The sequence below is a fragment of the Ursus maritimus genome, unplaced genomic scaffold (genome assembly GCF_017311325.1).
Source record: "Ursus maritimus isolate PB19 unplaced genomic scaffold, ASM1731132v1 scaffold_1, whole genome shotgun sequence".
Classification (NCBI taxonomy): Eukaryota; Metazoa; Chordata; class Mammalia; order Carnivora; family Ursidae; genus Ursus; species Ursus maritimus.
The window spans coordinates 69868020-69888921 of record NW_024423343.1 but is presented as its reverse complement, the minus strand read 5'-3'; the positions used below and the strand labels follow the sequence as shown (position 1 = coordinate 69888921).

The 20902-nt window shown below is 43.3% G+C and overlaps 1 protein-coding gene across 1 annotated transcript in view; it reads left to right on the top strand.

Annotated features, from left to right (window-relative positions):
* The window catches only part of TANC1 (tetratricopeptide repeat, ankyrin repeat and coiled-coil containing 1), a 149637-nt gene that overhangs the window by 64344 nt on the left and 64391 nt on the right, over positions 1-20902 (top strand). Inside the window, exons 3-5 of the mRNA XM_040644664.1 lie at positions 535-639; positions 11684-11814; positions 12854-13040. Of these exons, the coding sequence (XP_040500598.1) occupies positions 535-639; positions 11684-11814; positions 12854-13040 (423 nt within the window). The remainder of the gene's footprint in view (positions 1-534; positions 640-11683; positions 11815-12853; positions 13041-20902) is intronic.

Genomic DNA, 20902 nt, shown 5'->3' with positions numbered 1-20902 from the left:
ATGTGCCAAGAAAGCCATCGCCTTCTCTGCCCCACACAATTGCAGTGCGTCACCAGTGTGATAAAATGCCGGCTCTGTGGCCGCTCGGGGCGTGTTGATGCTACAGCCTGGCTGCTTGTAATCCCTGCCTCCTGACTTTGGAGATAGCAAGCAACCCAATCGTCTCTGTCCCAGTTAGAGGCAAATTCCAAATAAAAAAACCCTTTGCCAGAAGCTGTCCAGGTTTGAACATGTCAAAATCACTTCCTTGACGTACACCAAAGATAGCTGTAGCGTCTTCAGAGCAAAAGAGCGGCTTTTGTTTTTCTCTGAGTTGACATTCTCGAAACTGAGCTTACCCGTTTCTGCTTTGGCAGCCCGGACTGGACATTCCCGCGTCTGGACTGACATGACTGTGTGTGTGTTCAAGGGAGGAGAAGGGGCCGGCTCTTCCTTGAGGCATATTTGGGTCCTGGTGAGGACACACACTGTACACGCCGAAGCTTTGTTTGCGTCTGGAAAAAATTAGCCACACTCAGATCTGTTCCACTACAGGTCCCGTCAGGAAGCCCAAGTATGTGGAAAGCCCCAGAGTGCCTGGAGATGCAGTTATAATCCCGTTCCGAGAAGTGTGCAAGGCGGCAGAGCCCAATGAGAATGGTAAGAATATGTTTTCAATGATTTTCACCCCGAAAGATTTTACATAATGACATTCCATTTCTGAGTGAAACTTGAGTGCCTCTTGTAGGAATGCTTGGCCAAATTGAATGTATCTGGGAGGCTTTTTCCCCCTCGTCCAGTTCCAGAGATCTGTTGAGCTAATGTAAATTCTTGGAATTATATTCACCGCTTAGGAATAGTTGAGTGGGTGCATATGCATTGTTTAAGTGTTGAGCCATATTTCCTCTCAATTCTGACCTCTCGGCGTGGAGAGATAAAGGAAAGCCAGCCAGTAGACGGCTTCCAGCACTCTGCTTTGTTTGGCTTTTTGGTACTCCCATCATTTTGGAGTATTCAACAGGCTTTCGCTGAAAAGCAGACACTTTTCACTGGACAAGTTTCTGATAACCAGCTTCCTTAAAAGCAGTTGGTAGCTTTTGAAAGCTTTTTGTTTTTTAATATCTAAAGTTTTTCTTTAGGGAATGTTGAACTAAGAGCCAAAAAAAAAAAAAAAGTCCAAATTAATTGAAATCTTTTAGTGAAGATATTTTTTTTTTCTAGTACTGGAAATAAGTGTAACAGACATTACAAACTGTAGTATTTCATAGATGTATTAATTGTTCTTTATTTTTGAAATCCATTTGGGAATTTTCCATTTGTTCCATTCCAGGGCAGCAAGGAGTCCCCAACTCACAACTTCATGGTCTCTGATTTGTATGTTTTGAACTTGTATCCCATTTTCCTGTAGAAACACGTGGTTAGGAATCCTGGCTTATGTAGAGAAGAAGCCCATTTTATCTTCAATGTAGATACAAATTTATGTAACAATGCTGGAAGAGAAAGCTCATCCATATTTCTCCTTTGGAATACCTGGCATTCTCCTCTCCCTAATTGTGGGTAGTCTGGGGTACAGCATTTTGTGTTTCTGTGGATACGTACTGTGGAGTGGTGCAAAGTAGGCCATGGTAGGAAAATGGAGTAAGTAGGGTGGTGGTGAAAATAAACCTAAAAATGAGCTGAGAAGAGGAATTGGCAGAAGATAAACCTCAGGAAGAGGAGTTTGGAATGGGTGGAAGATGAGATGGGGCAGGAGCTGGGCGTTGTGGGCAGGGAAGAGGTGCTGTTGCCTGCGTCTTGGCATGAGAAATTGTACCCTTTCCCTTCTGTCCAGGCACTGAGCTGTTTGGTTTGGGTAAGAGGTTCACACTAGGATTTGTGCTGAGGAGGGGCAGGGCACCAGGTGCGTGAAGAGGGGAGAGTCCCTGGTGGTGTCTGGTAGGATGGCCATTCTGTATACATGAGGACCCTCTTGGTGGTGAATTCGTGTGTGAGGGTGTCTATTTTCAGATTTCTTCTCTCATTTCTATGCTGGATTTTGAAAGAAAATAAAAACCTGGTCCTCTGAAATGAATATCAGTGATCAGATTTACCAAGATGTTTGTCCATTTCAGAATAAACCACCCCTTACCCTCATCCCCAAAGCCTTTGAAGTCCTGGTCGTTTATGCCCTTGGTGTTTGGCCTAGACTTCATGATGTAACCTTTCTCCCTGGTGGGGAATATCATTGAGGTCCTGTGTAGAGTTTAGGACTCCCTCTGGGGTAAGAATGAGGGAGAAATTTAGGATTTGTATTGGGCAAAGAAGAGAGGTTAAAAAGAGTTCCCTTTGTCAGCTTTTCCCCTCTTGCCCAAGGTGGAATCAGCTATCTTTCTTGGGGGAGGCATTCTCCTGCTTGGGTGCCTGGTGAACTAATTCAAGTGTAAAGACTGATATTGCTGGCATAACCTGCAGTTTGCACCATGCACTCACTCCTGAGACCTCAGACTCAGCATTGTTTGTCTCCAAGGGGACTGAAATTATGACATACCTGGGCTGTGAATAGAGACCAGAAGTTTCAGAAGTTTGGTCTAGAATTAAGAAATAGGGTACATTTTCCCTTTAAGTATTCAGGAAAAGGGCCTTATATGGATAGCCATGATGTTGGTGGAAGCCCCCGCAGTTATCTGTTGGTTCATGAGAAAGTGGTTGCTTAACACTATTCAGCTTGACAATTAGTAAAGGATGGTGTGTTTTGTAATCCCCACAGAATCTTTTACATTTCAATAGGGTTAATTAAAGCTGCTATATTAAAGTGTAAATTTTATACACAGGTCAGTGAACCTAAAGGAGAGGCTGGAGCAAACTACAACTAATTGAGTTTGGGTATTAACCCAAGCATGCACTAATGTATGGTAGACAGACCTACTCTCTAGGGTTGAATATCAAGCGTCATCACTTAAGTTTTAACTTGAAATTTGGTCTTATGCTTTTCATATTTTCTTTGGGCATTTTCTTTTTAATCTTGAAGATGCTTTTCTGGATGCTGTCAATGACAGCATTTCAGTATTCACCAGACTAACAAACTATTGAAAACAGCTCTTTGTGAAATGCTTTTGAGATTTCCCATAGGCTCATGAAATATCAAGTTACTCCTAAATGTTTGAAATACCCTTCCCAGACTAAGCTGCCTCGTTTTATGGTTTAGCTCCATAAATTCTTGATTCTTAGCTGTTTGAAATTTAAATCAAAGTAAAGCAAAACCAATGAGCACTTTGAATTTGTTCATTAATTTATAAGTAATTGTATTTATGCGAATTTGCATATTTTAGCCATCTGGAAAGTGGGTTGTATGATATGGGCAGATGTATATTTTTATTACATGCAAAGAATCAATCTGTTAAATTTTACATTCACCTGGAAACATCTTTAGAGAAATATATTCTACTTTATTCAATATTCTAAAATATTTTGGAAGAATAGCATTTTCTACTCTGGGGAAAGAAAAGAGTGACTTAATAAGCTCCTCAAACAAAATAAAGTCCCCCTTTCCCTGCCAAATAGTTCTAATAATCTGTGTGTCATACAGAATACGTTCTTCACAAATGAGCTTCCTTTTGCTAAACCAACATGTTATTTAGAGGGAGAATGTCCTTTACCCACAAGATAATACCTCTGCCTTAAGCGTAAATTGTAAAAAACAACAGATAAATTAGAGAGGATTATTAAATTACAGTGGGATTCACAGCTATATTTCTTTGAATTAGGGGCAACCATAATCCATTCACGTTTGCTTCCATCTGTCATTAGCTACTTGAGCAAGCTTTGATGGGGCGGGGTGAGAAAGTTTTAATCTAATGAGTCATTGCTTGGTGAAGATCAATCTCAAAATATGATGAAACTTTTCTTCTGGCAGTCTAGTTAGCAAGTAAAACTAACACATATGAAACAGCAGCATAATTACATGCAAAGCTATCTTGGGAGGAATGTCTTTTTTTAGATATGTTTAAGTAAATACTGACACCTTACGTTTTTGATTATTATTTCAGACATTCATCTTCTTAGAATGGTCGTATGCCATTTGACTAACAGTTGATTAAGGTTTTAGTTAGATGAAAGTTCAGAAAGGAGATGTGCCTGGTATGTATGCCATGGAAGTGAGACCAGAGATAGGGTATCCTTTCATTCTGCATTTCTTTAAATGAATATTAACATTCTGATGCTACAGAAAGCACTATATTGGATGCTATTTGAGATGGGTTATCAAGCATAGGTTCTTTCTTCGTGGAGCCTTACAGTCTGGTTGGGGATTAAAGAAAGACCTGTATATGCAGAGTGACTATAATACAAGGGGGAAGTAGTGTTGACTAATCCCAGCTGGGTGCCAGTGGAGGATCTGAGCTGGGAAGGATTTGATTATCTTAAGATTTACCTGACAACGAAGTATAGGATGCATTGGGGCAGGAAAGAGACTAGGGTCAGGAAGATGGTTAGGAATAGATTCCAGTAGTTAGATAAGATGGAGTAAGGTCTCAAATTAGAACAGGATCAGGAAAGAAGAGGTGAGGAATAGGAAGATGCTTGAGAAATTGCATAGACCTGAAAGACAGAAGAGACAAAGATGATGACTTCAAGGCCTTGAGACTGACATTCAGAGGGCACTGAAGGAGAGGGAACCGTCTGTTTTGGTTTGAGTTCAGTTTCAGGCACGTTGAGTTTGAGATGCTGGTGGAACACCTAGGCACAAGTGCCCACTGAACAGTTGGAAAATCAAACTGGGTCTCAAGAGTTCTGGGTATGAACTTCTGTTTAGAGGGAACGTGATGAAATGAGAAGTGTGTCAGACTAGGGAAAGGGTCATTGGGAGAAGAGAACTGAGAAAGGTTAGAAGATCCCACAAGACCATATTATAATCCTGGAAACTATGGATTTCCTCTCTGAGTGTCTGATCTGACAGTTGCCACTTTCCTCCTTGTAGGACAGTATTAGCAAGGTCAAAAATTATAGGAAAATCAAAAGAGGAGATTGGGCTTTTAAAAAGACAAAATTACTGTGCCTACCAGGGCTTTTTCAGGAGGCTAGTGAAGGTGAATGAATTTAAGTTGTAGGTAGGCGAAAGGGTAATGAAATTGGTGGGGATAGACCATTGCCTTTTTATCCTAAGGCTTTGAGCAGGTAAGGGTAGATGAGAGATCACTTAATAGGTTGAGAAGTGTATGCAACAATGGTTTTTTATAGATTTTAAAGAAAAGGGAGAATTTAGTACAATTGAAGACTTAAAGCAGAGATTCTCAAAGTGTAGGCCGTAGACATCTAGGCATCCCCAAGACCCTCACTGAGGTCAAAACTCTTTTTGTAATGATATTAAGAAGATATTTCCATATCTCTTACATTGACGTTTGCACTGATGGTACAAAGGCAATTGTTGGTAAGACTTCTGATGCCTTAGTGCACATTGAGGTAGGGGCACTGCTGTACTAGAGCTAGGCTAGTATTTTCCACCACCATGCACTAGCATTAAAAATAGTAACTCACTGAGTAACATTCCTGACAAAGCACTGAAAATAAGGTTATTAAATCTTGACCCTAGACTGAGCTTTTTAATAGTCCGTGTGACGAAATGGTAATTCTCCATAAAGCAGTTCTGCATGCCGAAGTGTGACGGTGGTCTCAAAGAAAACTACTTGTGTGAATGTTTGATTTGCAAACTGACCTAGCCAGTTTTGTTTTGTTTTTTTAGATTTTATTTATTTATTTGACAGAGATAGAGACAGCCAGCGAGAGAGGGAACACAAGCAGGGGGAGTGGGAGAGGAAGAAGCAGGCTCATAGCGGAGGAGTCTGATGTGGGGCTCGATCCCATAATGCCGGGATCACGCCCTGAGCCGAAGGCAGACGCTTAACCGCTGTGCTACCCAGGCGCCCCCCTAGCCAGTTTTTTAATGGAACATCATTTTTACTTGAAAGAATGACTGGAAAACCATGGTTACTCAGAATTGGGTATTTGACACACATTTTCTCAAAAAGGAACAAAATGAGCATGTCATTTCAATTAAAAAAAAAAAAAAAAACCTGACAGGGATTCCTTGCTAATGATAAAATTTGACCTTTCAAGTGAAAAATTAGGTTTTTGGGAATTTGTATCTGTCACATTGAGCTTGATGGCTTCTCAGGACTTTTCATTTGAGATGTGGTGATATTAATGTGATATTTTGGTATTATATAATAAAATGTGTTAGCACTTACAAGATCTGCAAAACCAATATTTTCCAAATCAGTGCATGATGTTAAAAAATCATGCATGGGTAAAAATTCATTTAATGCTTATAACAGATTCAAAGCCAACAGTAGAACTAACCTTTAAGAAATTGCTACTTGTTAAGTTTTGGTGTGGTATCAAAGAAGAATATCTGTAATTAATTGAGAAGGCTCCTCCCTTTCCCAGCTGCATATCTCTTTGAGGCCACAGTTCTTTGCATGCTTTAACCAAAAGAACATATCACAACAGATTGAATGCAGAAGCAGGCATGAGAATCTAGCTGTCTTCTATTAAATCAGACATTTAAAAGAATTTGTAGAAGTATAAAACAATGCCATTCTTAAATTTTTAAATTGAAAATATTTTTGGGGTGTCTGGCTTCCTGGGTTGGTAGAGCATGTAACTCTTGATTTCAGGGTTGTAAGTTCAAGCCCCATGTTCCGTGTAAAGATTACTTAAAAATAAAATCTTTGAAAAAAATATTTTTTATTAGAAGTGTTTAACATGTAGGTTTATGAACTTAAAATGAATTAATGTAGATTTAAAAAAATTCTTAGTTTTAATTTCTAATATGATAAATATCAATAGCCCAGTCCTCAATTTTTAAGAGTGAACCCTGACACAAAAAGTTTGAGAACCACTGGCCTTGAGGAAGGAAAAGAAGATAGGGAGAAAATAAAAAGAGATGAGAAAATTGATCCGGAGTCTGATAGTTATCTAGACTTGAGATGATGAGGACTTGGTAAGTGGCGGTATGACTGGAAAGAAAGAGGCTAATTCAAGAGACATTTTGAAAGAGGAAATGATAAGATTTGATGACAGTTTCAATATGGGGTGAATGGGATGGAGAGCTTAAAGATAACTTATGTGATAAGTACGTTTTTGTATTAAGGACTAGAAACCAATTAATGACAGCTCAGGTTCATGGGTAGATGCTCCTCTATAAATACTATTTTTGGAAAATCGAGGAGGGAAGGTGCCTTAGGAGAAGGAGCGGTCAGGAAGAAACAGGGAAATGGTTGTAAACAGAAGGCAAGGAGGGCAAGAAGTTTAGCAAGAAGCAGGTCATGGACATTTAGAAGCAAAGGAAAGGACTAAAACATCCATCAAGGCTGTGTTTCATTTAATGGACTCAATTCAGAAGTACTATTTTGGAAACTGATATTAAGTAAGTTGCTCAAGGTCACATGGTAGTAAATGGCTGGACACTGTCAACAGTGTCCAAACTCATGGAGTTTGAGGAGGATGAGAGCAGAGAAAGGGCTTCTCTTGATAGAATGATCTTTTCATCCCCAGGGACCTCCATGGTTCTAACAAAGTCGGACTTTAAGAAAAGAGAGTGATGAGATGAGAAGTGAAAGCAGTAAGTGTGGGCCAAGTGGGAACAGTTTGATAATTAGAAAAAGGAGGAAATTTGTTGTCTTGAAGGAATGATGAGTTCAGGAAAAGTTACTTAAGGCAGAAAAGTCCTAAACAAAAAACTATTTTTTGTTAGCTAAGAGAAATATGAACACACTGGATATAGCTAGGAATCCATGAAACCAGAAAATGAAATGATAGTGAGAAAGTGGGCTCTTGGTGTTAAAGTTGGTAGAAATAATGACCAACTTTGATATCGCATCTTATCTCCAAGGTGCTTGGTGTATAAGGTATTCTCTCACTTTTTTTTGTTTTGTTTTGTTTTTTTTAAAGCCCCACTGCCTTTTAAGAAGTGGTTATGACACTTCCCTCATGAGGAAATTGAGGGTTAGAGGGGTTCACACTGTAAGTGGTCCAGAATAGCTTTGGTAGGGAGAAGTCCTTTCTTCTGAGACTGTAGGGAAGGATGAGGGGATGGTTATAAGGGGCACAAATGGTTTTGATGTTATGATGGTGGTAACTGGGGAGCTGGTCGGTTTGTGGACTGTACGTGAGGGTTGGTGCCGCAAGTCCAAGTGTGATTAGTTAAAAAGAGACAGGAAGTGACCCAAGAAATTCCCTTTGCCTTTCTCCACTTGATTATTCCATTACGGTGTGCTATTAAGGATTCCACGAAAACATAATCGGGAAGGAATATCACTCTCCATTTGTCTAATGGATTCCATGGAAGTGTGAGGCCAGTTGTTCTTTCAACTACAAATACAGCTATCATAAATTCTTTGGATTTTTAAATTCATGAGATGTAAAGTGCTGTGAAGAGATGGTATCTTTCTCTCCAGTTCTTACCCCACTGGTTTTGGGTAAGGTACACCTGTTATTGATGAGTGATTTAATATGAACTACATGAATGAAAATACTTTCCATTTAGAGTGTCCCACTGGATTTTGGTGTGGGGGTCATTTTGGCATAAGAATGAGCTTTAAGGAAATCTTATCTGACTGTTCAAATCTCAGTATTTGGTGATTGACTGTGAAAGTGGAAATGCATTTTAATTTCACAGTCCAGTGTATCAGTGTGAGTTTGTAGGCAGCTCATCTCTCCCAAAATGGCACTGTCACTCTTCACCCAGGGATCCTTCTGCCAGAATGAAAAGTTCAGAGAGAGAAAGCTGTGTACGTTAGGGAGGGGAAAATGTGGACGGCTTGACGTGGATTAAGGGATTCAAACTGAAGGGGGCTTCTGAGGAGAAGGTCACTGGAATGACATTTGAGAAAAGAGAATAATATGAAAAGACAGTTGGGAAGTTTTTGGACAAAATGAAATTGCAGTGACTTACTAGGTGCTAAACCTGAAATAAAGGATGTCTGTTCATGCATCCTGAACCCAGGTAAGGTTTTGGAACTTTGGTGGCATCCAACTGCGGACTGAATGGTTAAGAGAACAAGTTGATCGTGAGGTTGAGGGGGGTGTCTTGTCAATTCAGACATTAGACCTGGGAATTGCCGCAGCTCCCAGCTTGTCTGAAGGGGGGGGGTTTGGATGAGGAGTCAGCTGTCTTTGCATAAATATATATGTTTTAATGAAAACCTTGGCAATTTGGGATGTCTACAGACACAGTGTGGAGGCAGCAGTGCCTCCTTAGAGGGGACCCAATCCCCCAAGGACCTACTTGGGATGCAGGGTTTCAGAGTGAGCCCCATGTGAGGGACAGGCTGTGGCCTCGTTTGTCGTCAGGATAGATGCTGTGGCAGCCAAGCCTGTGCAGCTGTTCTGTGTGTCTCCACAGCAGCTGCCAACTGGGAGTAGTTTCTGGCGCTTTCCCTGGAGTTTCAGGTTGAACCAGAAGCTAGACGTTCAGGGGCACATTCACAGTTGGGGAGCAGTATAGAGATTGTTTCGAAAGGAAGGGGGTGTGTGGAGTAGAGAAACTGCTGAGTTCCACCCCCTTTACCCACTTCTGCCCCTTGCCATCTGCATCCTGTTCTCTCCCTCTGGTCCAGCTGCCACCTGAGATAAAAGAGCTGCCCTGCCTGAGCCTTGGGGTGAGGGAGGGTGGGACTGATCCTGTTCTGAAGTGGTTCAGCCCTTGGGTGTGCCTCGGTTTTGCTGATTTGGTTTGGTTCCTGCCTGCTTTTCCCGAATGCCCAAGTACCTTGGGAATCAAAATATGGTGGAACTCTCTGGTGGGAAGGGACCTTTTGTAGAGTGGTCTCCTGGGTGTGGTTGACCTGCCCTGGGGTGCTCTCTTATCCTTTTTGGCTTGGGGCCACTGCCCCTTCCTGGTACAAGTTTCACACAAATGATCCAGAAACATGCGGGCTTTCTTAACCCAGAACAATCAAGCCTTGGTTATTATTATTTTTTTTTATTAATAATGATTTTTTATTATATTATGTTAGTCACCATACAGTACATCCCCGGTTTTCGATGTAAAGCCTTGGTTATTTTACCCCTGCAGAGTTTTCTAGAGCAACTGAAAAAACATCCAAGCTGGCAAACCACAATTCTTACCGCAAACAGTGGGAGCTTTTGAGAGTAAGCAAGGGGCGGGATGCTTTTCCTTCCTTGAGCATATAGCCAGCCTGGTTTCGCTTGTAGCTGCTATCCTGGTAGCATGACTGAGCAAAACTGAGAATAATACAAATGGTCTTCTCAGCTCTACTGGATTTGATTTTGCGGTTCCTTACAAAAGGCAAAGTTAGCATCGAACTTTGGTGGTGGTATTGTAGCTCAAAGGTAACACTGCTATTTTGTTCTTTCCTCATGTTATATTTCTAAGACTTATTATCTGCAGATTTCCACATCTAGGAAAAACTGGTTCATCAAAGTATGGGTCTGCATCTCTAGGCAATTAACAAAAAAGAACAAAACAGTAAGATGAGTGAGTATATTACAGGTTGCGTATCGTTTGTAAGTTCTAACTTCTGTAAGCAGAGTTTACTTTTATACGTTATTTTACTCTCTGATGGATGCTGATTTTAAAATACAGGAGAGGTGTTAGAATGATGTGAATATCATTTCATCACCCGTATTTAAGTTCCCTTAGGCTTTTGGATAGCTCAGTGTTTAGACCCAACCACAGAATTCTTTATTTTATTTTTTTTAAAGATTTTATTTATTTATTCGACAGAGATAGAGACAGCCAGCGAGAGAGGGAACACAAGCAGGGGGAGTGGGAGAGGAAGAAGCAGCCTCCCAGCAGAGGAGCCTGATGTGGGGCTCGATCCCATCACGCCGGGATCACGCCCTGAGCCGAAGGCAGACGCTTAACCGCTGTGCCACCCAGGTGCCCCCAACCACAGAATTCTTTAAGTGCAAAAAGCGAGGCGACCAGCTTCTCAGGGGAGGCCAGAAAAGGGAGAGGTTGCAGGCGCGCGCTGTGACCTTCAGGTTAACCGTGCGTCCGCCATTACTGTGGAGCGTGCGGAGAACACAACCTGGGTTCTCTCCGTCTCCGCATGAACAGCACAGCGTATCACTGGGCTTTGTCTCTTGGGACACATTTTGCTGGGATTTAAAATCTTTGTTTCAGAGTGGATTCCTGACGATTGACCCTTGGTTGGCGTCCTGGTTTTGACTCTGACTACTGTGGCTGTGGGCTAGGCACAGCGCGTTTCCACCAAAGTCAGTCCTGCCTGCGTTTCGATTAATGAGAGCTTGGGTTTCAGTTTTACGCCAACATCTAAGTAGCCTGGGGCGCTGCCAGCATGCCACTTGGGTTTAACTTTATCTCAGCCTCCTGTGGGCATTGGCCCCTCTGTCCTAAGGGTTAAGACGGAGGGCAGGCCTCTTTCTGCCTCTGGTGTCTCAAGTGTACCCATTTTTCACATGCCGTGGAAATAGGAATTGCTGTCGTATAACCACACTGTGTTCTGATTCAGGTCAAATATTTCACGCTTTGCACTGGCAAGTTCCTCTTTTACTGTTTTCTTAACCTGTCACAGCCTCTTAATTAGAATGTATTGCTAGAGGACAGGCAGCATTGTCAAACTTAGTGCATTTTATAAAAATACACAAAAGCACCAGACAAGCAGCTGTAGCACCAGCTCCTCCAGATGCAAACTGAAATTCCCCAGAGGGGCATCTTCATTGTTTTCTTTCTTTGTTCCAGAAGCAAAGGCCGATAATGAACCGAGCTGTTCGCCGGCCGCTCAAGAGCTGTTGACAAGGCTGGGATTTTTACTGGGAGAAGGGATCCCAAGTGCCACACACATAACCATTGAAGAAAACAATGAGACCATGGTAATGCCCGAGGAAGACACTGCATATCCTACCTGCTCAGAGGACGCACGAAGGAAGGCATAACTGGCTTCTCCCCCTCCCCGAGTGCGGGAGTCGTTCAGTCAAATGAGTCTGGGCTGTTGCGTATTGAAATTTACTTCAACAGTTTGATTTCTGCAGTGGGGAGGTGGGGCGAGGCAGAAGGGTGCGGAACTTAAGAAAATACCCACGTTAACCTTCGAGTCACCACCCAGGGAAGAGTAGCTAAATGAATTTAAGTGGCTGAAAGAATCCCATAGTGATGATACTACTTTTATCTTTATAGCACCATTCTTCTCAGCTGGCTGCTTTGGGATATGCTTTCCTGTGCATTTTTTTTAGGGTTGAGATTTTGGAGGGTCAGTGGGATGAGGAAAAGATTTGTAGGAGATGAGGCAGAGGCAAAATAAGATGAGATCAAATGGTTTGTGCATGGGAGAGCATTCCGCATCCTAGGGAACCAGCAGCCTGCCCTTCGGAGTCTCGATGGACAAGGACTGCATGGCAATGAGGGGCCAGAGCTCCCGCCCCCTGGGAGGGTCTCTGCAGGGGTGTCATGCACTGATTGAGATGGCAGTGGCCACCAGCCTCCTGGCCCTGCTCTCAGAGCCCATAAATCTTCAGGAATTGACTCAGGCTGCAGTGCTCGTGAAACATTACAAAAACAGAGTTCCCAGGTTTTCCGTACAGAGGTCAAAGAACACGTTTGTCTTCTGTGGACTTTAAATGAAAGGAAGTCTGCCTGTTTGCTTTTTCTATTTTACGAATGTGCGTTCCCACTAAATTATTTCTAAGACTGCTCTTTTAATAATAAAAAAGTCACAGGGGAAGGGGACAGAACAAAAGAGATTTCTCTTTTAAAAATTTGGAAGATCACATCTATATTAAGCCCCCTCAGTTTAAAAAACCTGTTTTCCATGTTCCTGTTTTTAGTTGTATTGCCTTAGCATCAGAAACAAAAGACTGTCTAGAAGCGTCCTGTGTAAAGCCGTGCTAACGCCTCCTTCCGTTCGTCTTGCAGTGCACAGCTCTGAGCCAAGGCATCAGTCCTTGCTCCACACTAACAAGCAGCACCGCATCTCCTAGCACCGATAGCCCCTGCTCAACCTTGAATAGCTGTGTCAGCAAGACGGCAGCCAACAAAAGTCCCTGTGAGACCATTAGCAGCCCTAGTTCCACCCTGGAAAGCAAGGACAGTGGAATTATAGGTAAGAAGCACACGGCTCGGTAATGGAATGGCTCAGTGCACGTCAGCCAGAGCGTTCACCAGGCACTTCTTCGGAGGATTTTAGCGTGGTCTGTGAAGGTCACTCTGCCAGGGCCCAGCCTGCTCTTTGCAGCCGGCGCTGGCTCCATGGACAGCTGAAAGGATGAAGCCTCCGCTTTGACGCTCCTTGGTGTTTATTTTTATATCCCTGGGCTCATGTGGTTCAAAAATTTCCTGATCAGATCTGACCTGTGAAGTTACAAAATCTTACCTCCTCATTGATTAATTCCTTTTGCTGGGCGACTAGTCCCACTAGGACGTAGAACCGGGCAATAGAATCCATGCATTTTGAGGCATCTTCCCAGCTTAATCTCAAGGTCATTTATTTCCTCACTCATTTCCAGGTATTTGTTCTTCAGTTTCTTGCATAGGATCTGACCACTCTTTTTGAGGCCAGAATTTTCTAAGGATGTACACCCTGTGCCCATGCACACCCATACCAGTAGGTTTGTTGTCCTGAACTGTGGATCAGGAGACCGAGATTCTTAGGGTGTCCCGACTCTTAGGGTGCTTAGCTAGGTAAACACTTGCCTAACATTTGAGTTCTTTGCACACTTCTTCCCTTCTCTGTTAAAGTAAGGCTTCTGATTCGTTCAGTAGTTTCTGGTCTCGGGTGCACATTAGAATCAACCAGGGAAGAGAGCCCTTACTTCTCACATCCTATCCCAGACAGAGTGCCTTTACATTTCTGCAAGTGGGGTTGTGCACCTGTGTGTCTCCAGTGTCCAGCTTGGTGCCTTTCAGATAACAGATGTGTGGGACCCGCTGGATGGATTGTCTGGGCCCCCCTTTGCTCCAGGATTATACTGCTGTTTAACATCCGTGCTCTACAGAACATTCAGCTCCTTCCTTTTTTCTGACTTACGCACATGTCTGTGAGGGATATTTTACATTCTAGTATGGACTGAACCCCACTTACTTCCACATTAGTATGTAATCAAAGGGAATGACATTTGAGCTCTTTTATTTTCTCCTGTCACCTGCTATTTCAAGTGTAATTTGCAAAATGAAGCTGCAGGTTCATGCACTTCATATTTTGGAGATTGCCCCAGAAGATCTGTGAGATCACTGGGGCTGAGTGGTGGGCTCCCTGGTGTAGACCTCACTGTAGCTTTCTGGGGGACCCTTTGCATAAGGATGGCTGCCTCTGCCCTCAGTTTTCACTTGGATCAGGCTCTCTGGTAGGTTTTTGTTTCTTTCGGTTTTGATTGTCCTATTGAGATGCAATCATATACCATAATATTCACTCGTTTAAACCACTGAATAGTTTTTGGTCTGTTCAGAGTTGTGCAACCATTGCCACAATTTGATTATGGAACCTTTCACCCCGTAGCCATTAGAAGTCCCACTCCATTCCCCCTACATCCCCAGCCTTGCTCATCCAGTAGTCTGCCGTCTGTCTCTGTAGATATTAGCTGGTTCTGGACATTGCATCAAAGTGGTGGCTTGAGGTTTTCATAGCAGATTTAAATTCTTTCACTTTTTCTGCTGACTTCCTGTTCCCACCTCACACTGCTTCCCTACCTGCCATTTAGTCCAACTAATTTTTCCCGGTGTGACTTACTGTCCTCACCCCCTCTCTGAGCCGTCCTCCACTGCCGGGTCTGTGGTGTTCTGCGATAGCCAGGTGACTCCCCTTACAGCATTCTTCGCTCTTCTGAAATGACCTCTCCTTCCTGCAGTTTGTCTTCCCTCAAGGAGTTCAGTTTTTTATACGGTTTTTTGGACAGCCTTTTCTCTTTTCATTATATGATCTGGCATCGGCATTGCATGCCTCTGATTATAACCGAGCCAGTTTCTTGTTGTGACAGAAACTTTCAAAAAAGACCTTCCTGCATTCATCCCCCACCCCCCCGCCCTATTGAGCTACAGTGCTGCAATTTTAAAAATATTCTAAAGAGGGGAGAGAAAAGTTGCTAGTTTGGTTTTCTGACCGTCAAGGAAAGATTGAGCTGCAGGAATACCGAGGCTCTTAATGAGTACTTGATTGGATACATCCCATCCAATCCCAGAGTGGTTGGTCCCTCTATTACATGCTCTCCATAGCACCTCAGTGTTTTCCTTCAGTTTACTTAATCTTGTTTTATTATTTCTGTCTCCAGGAGGGAGAGGGGGTTCTCATTTTTATTATTCTGCCTATCTGCTGGGCTCCTAGCATGGTGTTGGGAATGAGAAATCACTGTCATGTCACATCGGAGGAGGGAATGTTTAGTTGGTTTCTAAAGAAGCTATGCAAGATTCCTGTTCCAAGTTGGCATCGTCATGTCTGTTAATGTCACCTGTATTTTAAGCTGTGTCTTGTTGTTAAAGTTAAATGACACGTTTCATGTCATTGAGGCTGTCCTTCATTCCTTGGCTTAAGTCAAACATGTTCCCTTAACTCAGCTTCACATAAAAACGATGGCAGTTGAGATGAAGTGGGAGTCGGGAGGAAATAAGTCCCTCGAGTACAGAAGGTCCCAGCTTTGGGGATGGTGCTTCCTCCTGCCTTAGCTGATCTCCTGCAGGGAGGAGGGGCTGTAGGTGGCTGAGAGGGACGCTCTATGCTGACAGTGTCCCTCTGTTCGCTCTCCTTCCATGACCTGCAGAACTAGAACCTGTGGCCAAGGGACACATGGGAGGTGTGGTAGGGAGGAGAAGGAGAAAAAGCAAGTATTTCCTCTCCAGAAAGACTGTAGCCACAGCTCTTTGAAGAGGCAGGAGTGGTGGGGTCCGAGGGGGAGAGCACTTCCTCTTGAATCAATACAGGGTACGTGGGTTTCACGGCCTCTTCACGGAGCAGGGATCTGTGACTCAGTTGTGGTTCTGTGATTGCTGGGGGTGGGGTGTGTGCTTTCTCTGCCCGAGGAACATGACTGTTTTTATAAGGCGGAGCCTGGGAACGGCAGCCTTTAGGCATCTTAAACGTTTAACAGAATAAAATATTCAAGAACACAGTGATCTTCGTGGGCAAAGATGAAGGTGTAGATACCTTGGCTTCCTGCTTTGGGAGGCCTGGCAGCTGCTTGTAGTAGGCTGGTTAGGATCCGTATTCTAAATTCCACAGGCTCTGCAGAGAGGGGGAAGAAGGTTCCATCGAATTTTCCATTCCAGGTTGTTTCAGATGTGTGCCCCCCCCCCCTCCGAGCTTGGGTCAGAGTGGCAAAGGCGTCAGGGGCGGCCTGGTGACAAGTGCACACAGTTGGTGCAGCATGACGAGCTTTGGGGGGCTGCAGGCGCCCACACAGGGCTCAGAGCTGCGTGCACAGTATTAGTACAGCTTATTTAGGGCACTTAGGGGAGATTTCAAATAGTGTTAGAGCCCATCCTTAGAAATTCCTAGCCCTCTTCTTAATATGTAAGCTGATTTCCATCAGGGTGATTATATTTAATCTACATATTTTTGCCCAACAGGTGCCACGTAGGGAAGGTCGCATTCCTACATGGTTAGCCTTCTCGGGGCTGCCACGGGCTGCCCTTCCTGTGTTCTGTTTCTGCTGGTTTGATGTATTGCAGGTGAAGAGGGTTTTCTTTTAGGAATGGCTTAGTGGGAGAAAGGACAGGATCATGGCCATTAGAAGAATTTATTGGACCCCTTCTCGTCTCTTTGTGTAGAGGTCAGGGCTTCACAGAACCTCCGTGCCCTCTGTTCCAACTTTACGGTGTTATACAGAGGGGAGTCCCACTTCATCCTGTTTGAGGAGGTCCGCGTTCTTAAAATGTTCTTTAGGAGTATAATAATTCTGGCATGTACAAATACTGTCTCAGCTGGATGGGCGTAACTGAATTCCCTACAAATATATATATGGATATTTCGAAAGTAAAATTTCCTACTCTTGACATATTAAAATCATTGGCATTACCTAGAATTTAGTGTCTGATCTTTTTAAATTTGCAATGTGAAGACCTTCTAAATGTGAAACTATACTCAATCAGCATAAAGTAGCTTCTTAATAACTTGCTCTAAAAGGAAAACTTTGTAAAGAAGTAGCTTTTATCTGTGTTTCCTTCATGCCTTGAGAATACATTTTTGTCTTAGTGACACTCCTTTGAATAAACTTGCTTCCAACTGTTAACAAATGGAAATTGTAAACTGTATTAATCTCAGCTTAGAAATAAAATTAAGTGGGTGTATTCACTAGAATGTGTATGAAAGCCAATCTGATTATTTAGTTATTTTTTTTAAAGATTTATTTATTTATTTTAAGACAGAGTCTCGAGTAGTGGGAGGGGGAGAGGGAGAGAGAGAATCCTCAAGCAGCCTCCCTGCTGAGTGCAGAGCCTGATGTGGGGCTTGATCCCAGGACCCCAATAACACGACCTGAGTTGAAACCAAGAGTCAGGTGCTTAACCAACTGAGCCACCCAGGTGCCCCCAATCTGATTTTTTAAAAAGCATCACTGAAAGCAATGGGTTTTAACAAGCACTTTTTGATTAAAACATATTGTTTAGTTTTTGTGTCCATATCATTGTGTGTGTGTGTGTGTGTGTTTTAAAAAATGGATTATTGCTCTATTTAGTAAGAAAGGGAATGGATATTGGATGGGGAGAAACAAACGAAACTCAGCCTTCCTATCAAGATCTAAAAAAAAGAAAAAAAAATTCTTCCTATGTATTGATAATGGATGTGCCCAGGAGAAGGACTTGGAGGTAGCAATTAGAAAAATTCTGGCTGAGTAAGAGCCTGTTAAAAGTTAGTCATCTGTTCCTTCTGGGCCCTTCTTTACTATCTGCTTGTACCTGCTGACATTTACAATCTTCAAATTACTTTTGTAGTATCCCAGATCTGTTTCTTTTTGAGAGTTGGTGTTAGGACAGCCCCACGAAGGAGGAGGGGTATTCTGAGTGGACGGTGTCCACATCTCCCACACAGAGCAGGTGTGTTGTTCACCTGCCCAGCTTCCCAGCACCTGATCCACCACATTCCACCAGGCCAGAGAGCTTTGAGGAGATGCCTTTCCTCTTGCTCTGGTGGGGAGGGAGGGTGTGGCTTGGGTTTGCTCTTTCTCCCTTTGAAGCTGGAAGGTGGGTATAACTTAGGGGAACACCTTCACAGAGACATTTCTTGTGCAAAAGTGGCTTGCAGGAAATACTGGGTACTTGATTAGTATCCTGCTGGTGCTTACTTGAATTTGATAATATTTGTTTTTCTGGCCAGTTGCTTAGGATATTAAAACAAAGTTTATCGTGGGCTGACTTTTATCTTCCCGTGACTTGACTCCCTCCTAGGCTTGTAAAATGAAATTGATTCCAGAGGTAGCTAGAGACCTTTTGTTCCTTTTATTTCCTGGACTTTGTGTCCCAAGGGAGATGATCAGATGCTGAGAGAGGCCTACAAAGAGGAATTAATTGTATTTTATTTTCATTTTTAACTTGTTGTAAGTCCTGCCCTTTTGGTTTTATGCTAATCCTGCTTTGTTGCCACTTGTATTGCCCTGCTTGCTACTAAATTGAAATGCTTTGAAATTGATTTGGTAATAACTATTTAGAGTGTTTCAGATCTGTGTTAATATTCATTTTGCTACATTGCTTGCAATTTAAAAAATCATCCTCAATTATAGAAGCTTTTTTTTTTTTTAATCTCTTGGGTGAAGGAGGAAGATTTGCCTTTACATATATAATTCATAATATACTTAATGTGGGAAAGAAATCTGTAGCGATGATTCGAGGCAGCAGAATGCCTGCTGTACTTGTATTCCTTCACACTGTGGTTGGATTCTTCAGATGGCTGTTCTTTTTTTTTTTTTTTTTTTTAAGATTTTATTTATTTATTTATTTATTTATTTATTTGACAGAGAGAGAGAGAGATAGCCATCAAGAGAGGGAACACAAGCAGGGGGAGTGGGAGAGGAAGAAGCAGGCTCCTAGTGGAGGAGCCTGATGGTGGGGCTCGAGCCCGGAACGCCAGGATCACACCCTGAGCCAAAGGCAGACAGTTAACGACTGTGCCACCCAGGCGCCCCTTCAGACGGCTGTTCTGTCAGTGTGGCAAGCATTTATTGGCACTGCTGTGTACCAGGAGCAAGTTTGTTCAGTACTGGTACAGTAAAGCTCAGGTACAGTATCTGTTTCAAAACTTGTCCACCTGTGAAACCAAGGAGTAGTCTTCTGCCCTTGGAGACCTGGACAAGTTGTCAGTTACTGAGAAGGGTGATTGACACCTCTTAATGGAAGAGGTATGCTGTAGGTGCATAATAATACCAACCACTGATAGTGCCTTGTGCTCTTTTCTGGAAGAGTCCAGAACTCTGTGGAGTCACTGGACTATGTCTGAATCTCCAGTGTCCATGCCTTCAGTATACAGGTTAGGCGAAGCTTTACTGAAACACGGCATTGGGTGTTGTCGCTAGGAAATTCCACGTTGTACAGATCCACAGGCTTTTCTCTGGAGGCTGTGTCAGACTGTGTGTGGGCAGTGTGGCCCTCCTCCAGTTCCCTGTCCCTGCTGATCCTTGAGGGGTTTCCACAACCCAAGGGACAGGCAGACACTGCTGTGCAGCATGGCTTGGGTCTCTGGCCCCGCTGCATGTCCTAGCAGAGCGTGGCTTGCGCAATGCCAGGAGCACTGAGCCGGAGATGTGGTACAGAGATCTGTCTGCCACAAGCCAAAGCACAGCGCCCCTTGGCAGGGCCAGAAGGAGAGCAGGGCTCTGCGGTGCTTGATACAGGCCAACTGTGGTCTCCCAGAAGCTGTGCACGGAGAAGCCAGAAAGTCCCCTGGATCCAGAGGTAACTCAGGCCACCTTCCCTGGAGTCCTCTCCTTGCTGGGCTGGGGGAGGTAAAAGCAGTCCGTCCAGGTTAGCCGCCTCTGTTCCCTATGTGGTTGGTTAGCTTGCAGGGTGGGGGAAGGGAGAAGAAGCCCAGTCTGGCCTTTCTGTCTGAAGGTTTCAGGCAGCAATCCTGGTTTCATCTCTGCAGTCCTTCCTTCCTCACTTGGGAAATCCAAAACCTGTCATGGCAGCCGGAACTGTGTGTAAGATGTTGGGGGCGAGTGAGGGAAGAAGGGAATCTTGACAGGCCAGGAAGGCCAGGGTATTGGGCACGGTGCTTCCCTGACTTTTCTCTCTGCTCCTTACCCAGTCTCATTTAGACTCTGGCTTCTCCTTCCAAAGTTGTTAGTGATCTTTATCCTGTCAGGTCAAAGGCGGTATCTGCAGCGGCTGGATTTTCTTTTTTCATTCCTTTCTCCTGTTTCTCTAAGCAACCATTATGTCCTTTCTTTGTTTGAGCTTAATTCATTGGTCCAGTGTTTTAACATTTAAACTCTGTGTCAACCATTAAACTGAATAGAGAAGTTAAAAAATGGTTGTTTTTTCAGTGCTGCTTTATTTGCACTTGTATGGGGAGGAAAACATTCATGAGGTATGAGACACTTTACATACCTGCCCTTGTGTCTCATTTTCTCCACAACCCAGGGAAGGACGAAGGACTCTCTTCATAGAGCCCTGGCTTTGAAAACGGAGAATGCAGGACCATCTATGGAGTGCTTGAAGAAAACGTCATTTCTGGTTTTTTTAGGAAAGTCTCTTCAAAATTTTTTATGTATTATAAATTAGGGTACTGCAGGTACCTAACTTGTAAATGCATGTATTTGGGGTGCATGCTCAGATTTTTCTGGTGGTGTGGTGTGATCAGAACAGTGCAGAACACCGCGGCAAGGCTTTAGGCCTCATGGAGCTTCCTGGCTATGGGTCCAGTAGGAGTTTTCAGTGAGCTGAGATATGACAAGGGCTTAGAACACAGCCCATACATAGTAAACACTAATATATTCATGGTAGCCACTGCTGTTATTTCCCAAGGCTACTTTATACTTAATTCCTCCC